Source organism: Fukomys damarensis, unplaced genomic scaffold, assembly GCF_012274545.1.
Source record: "Fukomys damarensis isolate Sample0158 unplaced genomic scaffold, DMR_v1.0_HiC HiC_scaffold_30, whole genome shotgun sequence".
Classification (NCBI taxonomy): domain Eukaryota; kingdom Metazoa; phylum Chordata; class Mammalia; order Rodentia; family Bathyergidae; genus Fukomys; species Fukomys damarensis.
Genome location: NW_022900942.1, coordinates 6904249 through 6916309, shown reverse-complemented (window position 1 = coordinate 6916309; position 12061 = coordinate 6904249). Strand labels below are relative to the sequence as shown.

Below are 12061 nucleotides of genomic sequence, written 5' to 3'. Positions count from 1 at the left end.
GTGGAAATGCCCTTGTTCAATCCCTGTAGCATATACACATATACTGAGAATAAAATATCTTTTCCTATCAACTCTTTCGTTGCTGTGAAATTTAAAGAAAAGAAGGACAAATTATTGATATTGCCCTTTGCCCATTTTAAGAACAATATGCTAGAAAAGGTAAAAATAGAATTTCTATATGATGCAGCAATCCTACCTAGAAGACTTGAAATCAGTATGTTGAAGAGAAATCTGGAAACTTGTGTTCATTGCATCACTCTTCACAGTAGCCAAGATGTGGAATCAGACTAAGTGTCCATCACAGATGAATGGGTAAAGACAGTGTGGTTTAAAGGGGTTATATACCTGAATACTGTTCAGCATTCAAAAAGAAGGAAATACAGTCACTTGTGGCAACACAGTGCACCTGAAGCACCTTGTGCAAGTAAAATAAACCAGGCACAGAAGGACAACTTTGCATATTCTCACTTACATGTGGAATCTAAAATAGTGAATTTTGCAGATTCAGAGATGAGTGGTAGTCACCAGAGTCCTGGGTGAGAAATGGGAAGGTGTTGGCCAAAGGTACAGAGTCTTAGGAGGAAAGAGTTTTTGTTTTGTTTTTTTTCTTTTTTTTTTTAGATATATTATAATTAATAAAAATTATTCCATAATTCAGAACTGCTCAGAGAGTAAATTTCAAATTGTCGCACTACAAAACACAAGTAATTGGGCCAGGGATTTAGCTCAGTGGTTCTGCCACCTGCCTTGCAAGCGCAAGGACCTCAGTTCAATCCCCAGTACCAAAAACAAAACAAGTAATTATTAATTTTTAATATTATTTTTGGTTTTTTGAGATAGGATCTTGCTATGTAGTCCTGGCTGGCCTTGAACTCACAGGGATCCTCCTGCCTCAGCCTCCTAAATGCTGGGACTGCAGGCATGCAGTAGCATACCCAGCTAGCTTGATTTAATTATTTCACAGTGTATTTGTAATTCATAATACCATTTCATACCCCATAAATACATAGTTATAATTTGTCAGTTTCTAGCCACAGCAACAGCAAAAGAATGCTAGCTTAAGTTAGGTTCTTAATAAATAAGACTATTTCAAAATAAATATATGAACTCATTAAAGATTTTGTTTTTAATTTTAATCTTTTATTAATAAGTGTTTATAGTGCATAATGATCACATTCTTTGTGGGAAGTTGGTACATGTATGTAATGCATCTCAGTTCTTTTTTTCTCCCTTCTCTCTACTTCATCTCTTGTTCCCCTTCCCATTTATAAAAGATCTATTGCTGTACTTGCTATTATCTTTCATTTTGTTTTGTATTTATATTTTGGTTTCTCATATTAGAGAAGGAGTCTATGAATGTTCACTCAGCCCCGCGCAGACCCAGCCTTTCAGCAGATGAATTTGCAGGGAAAGCACTTAGGTATTAACAGTGTCTTTGATGACACATTGAGAGTCAGCAAGGCTATGCTAGTAGGTGTTAAATCCTACAGTACAACCATCAAGTGGAAGATTCCATAGTGTTCCTTCAGGAGGAAGGGATGAGTGCACCGAGGCATGTAATGGCTCTTCTAATGGACCTTACAGTTGTTCATAGGGTATTTGCTTTTTAAGAATTCATAGAATGTAACAACAAGGCTTATATACTTTCTGTAACTTTTATTCTATAATTAGAACATTTAAGAAGCTCAACATCACTTGAATGAATTCTTTCTGTGATTAAGCTATGAATTTGTTGTCTTAGAGGCTTTTATTTTTTAAGAATAGCTTTTTTAAAACTTGGGTTGCTGAGTATGGTGGTGCATGCACATAATGTTGGGTGCTCAGGAGGCTGATGCAGGAGTATTGCAAGTTTGAGGCCAACCTGGGCAAATTAGTGGGACTTTGACTGAAAATACAATTTAAAAAGGCTAGAGATGTAGTTCAGTGGGAAAGCACTTGACTAGTATGTATGAGGCCCTAGGTTTACTCCCTAATACTGAAATAAAAATGTTTATAGCTTGATTTTTTCACTTACATAAAACATATGTGATTTTCAAGTGAACAGTATAAACTAAGATGTAATTAGCAAGGCCTGCCTAATCTGTCCCCTTTTCTGTTCCTTTCCTTCCTGTATAGGTAGATGCACACATGCATATACATACAGGTAGATTTCTATATAGGCAGAGCTACATACACACAAAGATGTGGGCATACACAGTTATGTATACAGAAAATACGGAGATACACAGATACACATGCACAAAGATATATGCACATAAACAACTCTGCACATAGACAGATATTCATGCACACAGGTAACACATGTACACACAGATATGTACACATGTAGTTATTACACATGTACAGATAACCACACACATATTTACTCATACATTCTCCTCAACTGTATTATTCTGTATGTAATGTCATTTAACAGTGTGTCCTATTGGTTTTTCCATAGTATTATGTTGATGTCTTCTTTTGTTTTTTGTTTTTTCCTTTTAAAAATTTCTCTATATGCTGTTTCAGCTAGCTTTTTAAATGTCTCTGACTTTTTGTTACTGTAAAAAAGTGTTGCAATTAATAGTCCTGTATGTATGTCATCTTATGTTTTTGCTGTTCTTTCTATAAGGAAGGTTCTGAGAAGAGGTATGTTACAGCATAGTCTGAGAGTAAATTTGATATTCTTCTATATTTAAAATTTAGTATGGTTATTAGTATCTAATAGCACTTACCTAGATACTAGCATGTTAACTGTGCTTCTATTACTGAACGCATATTTTATGGTGGTAAATGTAATATTTTATTAGCTATACACACACACACACACACACACACTTGAGGATTTTTGTGTATATCATTTCATTGTCAAAATATGTGTAGATCAGAGGTAGATATGATCAATTTAGTCTTTCTAAAATAATGTCACAGTTAAATAGTAAGCCTTAATAGGCAAGAACATCAAGCAGGAAAAGAGTGATTTAAAAAATTTAATGACTGGTATCTTTCTACAGAATTGTTTTTTGAGCCAACTACTGTCTTTCAAAATGAAGACTTCAGAAGGTTTTGTTTTTAGAACTGTCTAAATAAATATATCATTTCTGGGTCCTGCTGTACCCTGATTTGTGCATTGACTGCACCCTTAGATCAAGCTTGTGTCTAGATGTCCCCCAAAGCCTTATGCAGTCATTGGTGCGGCTTTTTCGGAGGTTGCTGAATCTAGAGTGTGTGATGAATTTGTTATGCAGTGCTAGATCTGAGGGCAATAGGATTAAGGGTGTGAGTTACATACCCTATGTCATATGAATAAGATAAAAGAGTAAGAAAAGATAAAGACTTTAGGTTCCCTTGTTGCTTTTGTTGTGTTCCACTGCCATAAACTGTTGCCCCTCTGCCATGTGCTGCTCTGCCTTGGAGCCAGCTGATTATGGACTGAAACCTCTGTGAGCTAAATAAACCTTTCCCCTTTAACCTTGGGTCCTGGGGTAGTTTGTCTCAGCACTGAGAGAAAAGTAACTATGACAAGGAGTAATCTTCTATAATGTATTTCAAGAGTGGTAACCTTTTCTCCTCGACTTTCTAGGTTCATGTTTTATTCGAACAGACCAGCTTGATGGTGAAACTGACTGGAAGTTAAAGGTGGCAGTGAGCTGCACACAACGGCTGCCAGCTCTAGGGGTGAGCATCATGAAAACTATTGAATCCTTTTATTTTAGTGTTACTCTTAGGGAGGAAGGACATTTCTGCTTGTACCAGCCAACTTATGTAGTGCATCGGGAATTTATTTTATACCTAATGAGGAGTCACTAAAAATGATGCCAAAATAATTTTTGTAATTTTTTAGCGTAACTTGCTTTAAGTGGTTTGAATTGTTTCTATTGTTTAACATTTAAATTTTTCTGTCCTTTGTTTTTTTTTGTTTTTACTTTCTCAGTTAAATAATGTTGATGTTGAGGACTTATGGTGGGGATCCTGGGAGTCTGTTGTTGCTAACTGATTTATTCCTTAATAACTAGTCAAGTATTGCTTTGGTAGACAAATTTAGACACTGAGTTAGTCTTGCCTTTGAAGTCACCCTTTTTTTTTTTTTTTTTTTTTTTTTTTCTCCTGTAGCATAGAGAACCTCTGTGATCAGAGAAAGCAAGTGCCACTGTGTCTCTTGAACCAGTAGGAGACTCTGGCTTGAGCTTTACTGAGTGTTCACTTGTACTTTGGAAAGGTGCACAGTGGGTTAGTGAGAACAATTTTCAGTGATCTCAGAATCTCTCTCACAAATGTATGAATTTCCCAAACTAGTGCACATTTTGTTTTCAAACACAACCACCATTATGTTTGTTTTTGGTTAGTTCATATATAGCATCATTCTGAATGCAAGAAGCTTTGTTCTGTAGGATTTCCTGATACTCTGGAGAGTAGAGAAAAACTGAGATTGTTTTAGGATGACCTTTGACCCAAGCATGTGTTGTCTGAGAGAAGGGAATTTTGATAATGTAGATTTAGTCCTTTTCCTTAGCTTAGTTGTATGAGATTAGGTACAGCAGCATGTCCTAAATATAATTTATAATTACCATGGAAATAGGAACCTTCTTGTTCTTTATGCTGAATTTCTTGGAAAACATGTTGACATACACAGGCCTGAGAGATATTTTGTTGTTCAGCTATTTTACTTTTGCCTGTTTTAGGTAGTTCCTAGATTAAAATTCATTGTTTATGTATTTTGTATATTTTCCAAAACCAGCGAGACTCAGATGAGTTTCTTAATTCCTTCCTTGTCTATTTGTTCATCATTATATGTGTTGTCACACTGTTACTATAATCATCTCTCTCTCTCTTTTTTTAAATTTTTTTTATTGTGGTACTGAGGATCAAACTCAGGGCCTTGCACTTGGGAGGCAGGCAGCGGCACCACTGAGCTAACTCCCTGGCCCATTTCTCTCTTTCTTTTTTAAACTGGAAAAATACAAGACATAATTGTAAAGTGTGGTGAATTTTGAAAGGATTATAGTAAAAGACACATTTCCACTGATGTCCTTCAAAATATTCCCATTGCTTTGAACATACCACAAGATTCTTGCCACTTTCTAAAGCAGTTCTAGAAGTTCTTGTTTGTGTTTTTAGTTATGCTTCATAGCTGCCTGGATACCCTGAATGGATTTGAAACATTTACCTTTTGTGGTCATTTTAACTTTGGTGAAGAGCCAGAAGCCACACAGTGCCAGATAGGGTGAATAAGGAATAAGGTGGATGAGGCTATACACTAATGATTTTATGAATCTGACTTTCTGTTAGATGACAGTCAGAAGCAGCTGAAGACACTAATAAAAGAAGCCTGGTACCTACTCTCTTCCTGCTGGTAGAGCTTCTCAGCTGTCAGCATACATTCTTCCAGAAAGGAGAGGAAGGCTTATATTTTACCTGACTAATAGTACTATGTGCTTTGGTAATAATATGTAAGTCATAAAATGAAGACATTGACTGCCATCATATTTGCTGTACAGTGCTCCTGGCAGCACCCTTTCTTTACTCTCTTTTCACTTGGATAGTGGGATGGTGCTGTGTAGCTGTTTTCCCAGTGTACTGTTTATTTTGTTTTGTTCTGTTTTGTTTTTGTGCTGGGGATTGAACTCAGTACCTTGTTCTTGCAAGGGAAGCATGGTGCCACTGAGCTAAATCCCAGGCCCCACCAGTGGGTTATTTATTCAACAATATGTTCATGTAATCTTTTGTGTAATATTTTACACGTTTTATATGAATTTTATTTAAAAGTTTTTATAAAAATTGAGCATCTATGTACAGCATGACTTACCTGTGTTTTAAAATTACTTTTAAAATGATTACACCTTTGCTTTATGCTCAGACTACAGTGTCTGTATTCGTGATTATATTTTAAGTGGTTTTGTTTTAAGTACCTTTTTTTCATACATTTTTCTAATCAATCTAACATTTATTTTGGATCAAGCTACTAATAAGAAATCAAACTTAAAGGAGGGAAAGAAAAGAAAGATCCCTGTTAGTTGCATCAGTAGTATTCACTGAACACTTAGTGTTTTTTCCCAAATTAAAAATTACCCTCAGATGATTATATAATTTTTAAAAAATAATCAACTTTATTGCTACATTTAAGTTATACAATATAATGTCTCAATATCTAATAGTATGAGTGTTCCCTGTTTCTTCATACTATAGCCCAGTGCATATTATAAACACATTCTCTCAATCTGTTTTCTAACTTTTATTTCTTAACTTCTTCCTATCTTTTGGCATATTAATTTGTTAAATTTTATTTGGGTCAATATTGGTATGTTTTCCTCTTAAGTTTGTAGATTTCATGTTGTGTCCAGAAGATGTTCTCACACTAGTATTCATTTATCTTTTTAACCATTTTAAGTGTCTTTCAGTAGATCGAGTCTAAGAGTGAAAGGCTGGTCATTAGCATTTATAGTACTGCAGGTATTAAAATATTCCCTTCAGTTCTACAGGATGTACAGTGACCCACAGAGAATGAAGTTCCGTTGTGCCGCTTATCTCTTCAGCCAATTGGGTGATTTGATTTAGTGTGCTAGTCAAACAGCTTCGTTTTTATGGCACTTTCACCGTGCATAGTCATGCCTTGCTCCAGCCTGAATATCCTCTGTCACATTGTTTCCTGACTCAGCTTTTTCTCACCATAACCCTATTTCCCAGTGTTTTATATTTTTTTCATGTTGCAAAATAAAGCTATGTCACTATCTTAGTACTTAGGGCATGTAGGTTATTATTCTCATGCTATTTGGTAAGGAAAAATTTATCAGAGTGACATCTTACAGCCTGCTGACTTTGTGATGTAAATTAAGTTGATTGTTGGGTTAGTGCTACTTTTTCTGCTTTACACATTTCTTCCTTGTGTCCTTCATTTCTTTTGCTGCTGTACGTTCTTAATCGCTCCAGACTGAGAGAGAAAGAGAGAGAGAACCAAAGATTTTATTTGATACCATACTTGCATGATAACCCTACCCTCTGTTCTTTCTTCCTACCAGTCCTCCGAGGAATTGTGGGATGCACTCTTGGTAGTCAGCTTGGAAATGGCCACAGTAAATGATAATTTTGTGATAGATTATAATTTTGGGCTTTGCAAGGTAGTCAGGGGTACTTTTGAAGGTGATAAAATATTTGACAATTGTGGTGATGGTAATAGACATGTATATCAAAACAAAATTTTATACCTTAAATATTTGCAGTTTATTGCATGTAAATAATACATTATTAAAGTTCTAGTATACTATTATCTATAACTGAGTAATCTCTGTAATAATAGGAAGTCACATTTTATTTTATTCAATATTATAAGAACGGAGAGTCTTCATTTTTGTTAATGGCACACATATATGTAAAATACATATTTTAGAATAATTAGGTATACATTTCATATAATGTGGCTTTAAAATTTTGTTTGTGGTTTTTTTTGGGGGGGTACTGGGGATTGAACTCAGGTCCTAGAACTTGTGAGGCAGGCGGTGAAACCACTGAGCGAAATCCCTGGACCAGCTTTAAAATTTTTATGGGAAGTATAGTTTGATAAGGAATATAATTAAGCATTTGAGTGAATAAAGCTTAGCTGAATTTCTGATTTAGTAATCAATTTAAATTTTTACCATCATAAAATTAAACCTTTTTGTTTGTTTTTGTTTTTTGAGGGTCTCACTATGTAGTTGAGACTGACCTGTAACTCACTGTGTAACGCAGGCTGATCTCAAACTCACAGCGATCCTCCTGCCTCAGCCTCCCGAGTGCTGGGATTACAGGTGTGTGCCACCATGCCCAGCTGTAGACCCATTTTATATAGATTTTTTCATAATAAAGAAAACTCTGAATTTATTGTGGATACAGGCAGTGCAGTTTTATCTGGGATTTTATTGCTTATGCTGGCCATAATTGTCATTCCTATTTGAATTCTTGTGTTTCTGTTGTTATGGGCTTGGTGATATTTTGTGTCACATTGCCATTTGTGTCATGTCAGATTCATGCCACCATCTCACTCCCGAGTAAGTAAATATCCTGGCATCCACTACAGTGTTTCCTGAAGAACCAAGGTCAGCACTGCAGAGTAACTTCTATTAGTTACGGCATTCTAAGACACTTAATATGGTCAGAATTAAAATTTCAGAGGAGCTGAATGATAATAGCTGCACTGCAGGTCCTACGATGCAGATGCTGTTTCTCGTTGCCGTATGGAGGGCACAGTTTTCAGGCATTGTAGACATTGGGGAAATATGTTTCTGGCTTTTGCGATCAAGCACATTTATTAACCATGAGGCACAAGTAATTTTCAATAAATCATGACTTGCTGATTTATTTCAAAAGATCCATATAGCAGTAAACAATACCATTTACATTTAATTAGTTTTATTGAACGAAAGGCAATTTTATTTGTAATGAACCACATGTTATGATTAAGGATGTATCTTAATGACCTTTAAGTAATGCGAACAAATGTTGCCCTTGACCTAATAGCAGAGGCTTTCTTACATTATTGAAAACTTCAGAATGATTTTTAAATTATCGTGAAAAGCTTCAAATGACATTCTCATTATTGTGCCATTATTCAGTCATTTGATGTCTAATATACTAGATGAAATGCGCTCCTCTAAATGTTCATGTGCATGTAGAAATGAGGATTGTTGCTAGCTTGTTCTTTATTTTCCTGTATCAAAAGGTAGGTAGTCTGTGGTAGGACAGTTTCATTGTCTGAAAATTGTTGTGACCATATAATATTTAAATGAATGATTCTTGCCTTATCTGTAGTCATTTGGCTGCTTAATAAGTACTTTGGTAGTATGTTCACATGCCTCAAGTTATACAATGTATTTCTCTTTCTGTAAACTAGACTGACTTGAACATATATTGTTGTAGCTTCCTGTGTAGTCTGTACTGCAGTCACATCACCCTACTATGATAAACTAGTGTGTTCAGCTGCACTCTTCCCTTTGTCCAGTTTGCATTACCTAGAAACTTGAGAAAATGAGTTCCTTGTCTCTTAGAGTCCTGGAAATTTGGAAATAGCTTTCACAGTTGAATGTGCTTGCACGAAGTAGAAGACAGGAGAGAAGGAGCTGTCTTTCTGCCACACTTCTTTTTGCTGGCAAGTGTTCTTGAAGGGACTTGTTTCTTCTCAGCTTCAGGGCTTACATGAGAATTGTGTCTCCAACCCCAACCATGGAATCACAGCTCTGTTGTATGTCTTGAACTTTATCCTTACTACAGCATCTTCTATAACATTCTGAGAGTACTTTTGGATGTTCAGTTGTGAGCTTTGTCTCTTCCTCTGATTTTGGAGCATCTTGTTCATCTTTCTTTTTATTTGTTTTTTGTATTGGGGACCAAACTTGGGACCTTGCACTTGTGAGATAGGCAGCAGAACCACTGATCTAAATCCCGGTCCCTATGTGAAATTTCTTTTGCTGTAAGATCTAGAGTGCTTCTGATTTCTGACCTAAAAGTTGACTGATACGCCTCTATTCAAGAGAGTTTTTTTTCCTTCTTCAGTTAAGAACCCAGTGGTGGTGGTCCAAGGCTGGTGGGACAGCTTTGCCATCTTTAGCATATGCCTTTTCATAAGGAATCCCAATGGTTGTCCAACTCTATACTGGCCAGCAGCAGAGAGGAGGAAGGACAGAGTGAGTGCATGCACCCCAGATATATCATTGTACTTACTTATTGTGATCTGTTGGCCAAAAATCAGTTCCATGTTCATAACTAGTTGTAGATAATGCTGAGGAGTGTATCAGGAAGCCATCTGTCAGTCTAAGGCTTGAAAGTTCTGAGTCTAAGGTGGAAGATAGTCTCTACCACACCATTTTCTTTTGTTTTCTGTTGACTGTTTCAATATCCTTTCATGCTGCTTGCTGAATGGCTATTCTAAAACAATTATTCAGTCCTCTTCGACAATTTTAGTGCTGTGAGAAGAGGATATTCTTTTTAGCATCACTGACTGTCAGTTTTATTGGTGTCTATTATCCTGTTCTTCTTGAACTAATTGTAAGCAATTTGAAATTTGTGTGTTCCAACTCACTTAAAGTAGAAAATAAATAAATGTAAACAGAAAAATAGTTACTATGTCTTCCAGAAATGAAAGAAGCCATACCAATTTTAGGCAAAATGTGTTGCCTTTAAATGATTGAGCATAACATGTAACCTGCCAGTTCAACTTGTACATGAGATCTGACTCTTAAGATAGGAGAGACTAATCTAAATAAAAAAGTGGAGTTCAGAAGAATTAGCTGTCTCATGAACAGAAGAGTAATTTCACGTGTCTAATACTACATATGAAGAAATTTGAAAGGATGTAAGAATCTAAATAAAGCAATAGCTATGCAGAAACATTAAGTGGAACCTAAAACTTTTTAGAAATTTATATGATTACTGAATTTAAGTAAGTGGAGTGCAAAATGAATTGTTTTGTGTCTCTCACAATATAGACCAGTGATAGCAAATATAAATTCATGATTGTAAATTTTAGCTGAGTCCTCAGTACCCTTGTAATCTTCCTTATCTGACATGATCAACTTGGTTTTTACTGGTGGCAGTGCTTTCAAACTTTTTCGACATTCATCAATTTCTGATTGTGCCTTACACAAAAACAGAATTAGATCAAGGAAATTCTTTCAGTTTTCTATCAATAAACTACCTGTTGCTTCTGTTGGTAACTGTTTTTCCTTTTTACCTAATATTATAATGGAGGATTGCTCATCAGTATTTCCCTGTGTTCCACTTTCCTAATCTCTCTGTTCTTTTCCTTACTGTTTTTTTTTCCCTTCATTAATTTTATTGGTACATTTTAGGTATACAGTATACTGACATTCATCATTGGGAATTTGTACCTTTACTTAATGTATCTTGGTTTTTATTTTTTCCGTATTCCTTTGCCTTCCCTTCAACCCCTCCACCCTTCCCTATTTACAAAGACTTTGTTTCCATTTTTTTCTCATATTTATTCCTTTCCCCTTTCATTTCCCCCTTGCCCCTTTTCTTTTTATTTCACATTATCTGTTACACTTTCTTTCTTTCTTTCTTTCATTCGTTCGTTCGTTTCTACCGGGGATTGAACTCTGGTCCTTGCGCTTGCAAGGCAGGCCACGGAACTGCTGAGCTAAATCTCCGGCCCCCTGAAAATGTCTTTATTTCACCTATATTCTTCAAGGCTATTTTTATGGGATATTGAATTTTGGGTTGATTCTTAGCACATTAATTATTTTGATCCAGTGTCCTGTGCCTTGATTATTTGTAGTGAGAAGTCAGGGGTATTTTAATTGTTCCCTTGTATATAATGTGCTATTTCTCTCTCTCTTTAGGGCCCTCCTCCCCTTTATCTGTGGGTTTTTAGCAATTTGATTTTGATATCTTTAAAATATTTTTGTAGGGTTTTCCCAAAGCTTTCTGAATCTGTATATGTTTGTTTGGATATCAACAAATCAGGCATCTTTTCAGTCAATATTTCTTAAGATAGTTTTTCTTTCTTAGTCTCTCCTTTTTCTGGAATAAAGTTACAAGCATATTAGACTTCTTAATATTCCTCAATGGCTGTGCTACTATATTCATTTTTAATATTTTTTTTTATTTTCAAGTTAATGGACACTTCTGTTATTGTCAATCTGATCTTAAGGTCACCTGATGAATTTATTTCAGATACTGTATCCTTTCAAATAAGAAGTTTCTATTTGGTTCTTTTTTCGCTATATTTTCTTTTTCTGTGCTATGATTTCTTGTTTGTTTATGTTTTAGGGTCATGTTTTCCTTTAAGTCTTTGAGATGTTATAAAGCTGCCTTAAATTTTTTTTGTGGGGGTACTGGGGATCGAACTGGGGTCCTTGCGCTTGCGAGGCAGGAGGCAGAGGAACCACTGAGCTAAACTGCGGCCCAAAATTTTGATTTCTTAATTCTGATGTTAGGTATTCCCAGAGTTGGTCTTTACTGATTGCATAGTTTCTTGCATATAGTTCGTATGTTTTTATTTTTTTGTATGCCTAGAAATTTGGATTGTTAGCTTCAATTTTAAAACTGCAGGGTTCTATTACTTTCTTCTAAGGATTTGGGTTGCCTTTTTTTT

The 12061-nt window shown here is 35.5% G+C and overlaps 1 protein-coding gene across 7 annotated transcripts in view; it reads left to right on the top strand.

Moving 5' to 3' along the window:
* Positions 1-12061, top strand: part of Atp9b (ATPase phospholipid transporting 9B (putative)) — a 278807-nt gene that overhangs the window by 78316 nt on the left and 188430 nt on the right. For all 7 annotated transcript variants that reach the window (XM_010605561.3, XM_010605560.3, XM_010605556.3 and 4 more), the window contains one exon: positions 3563-3657. In XM_010605561.3, coding sequence (XP_010603863.1) covers positions 3563-3657 — 95 coding nt within the window. The remainder of the gene's footprint in view (positions 1-3562; positions 3658-12061) is intronic.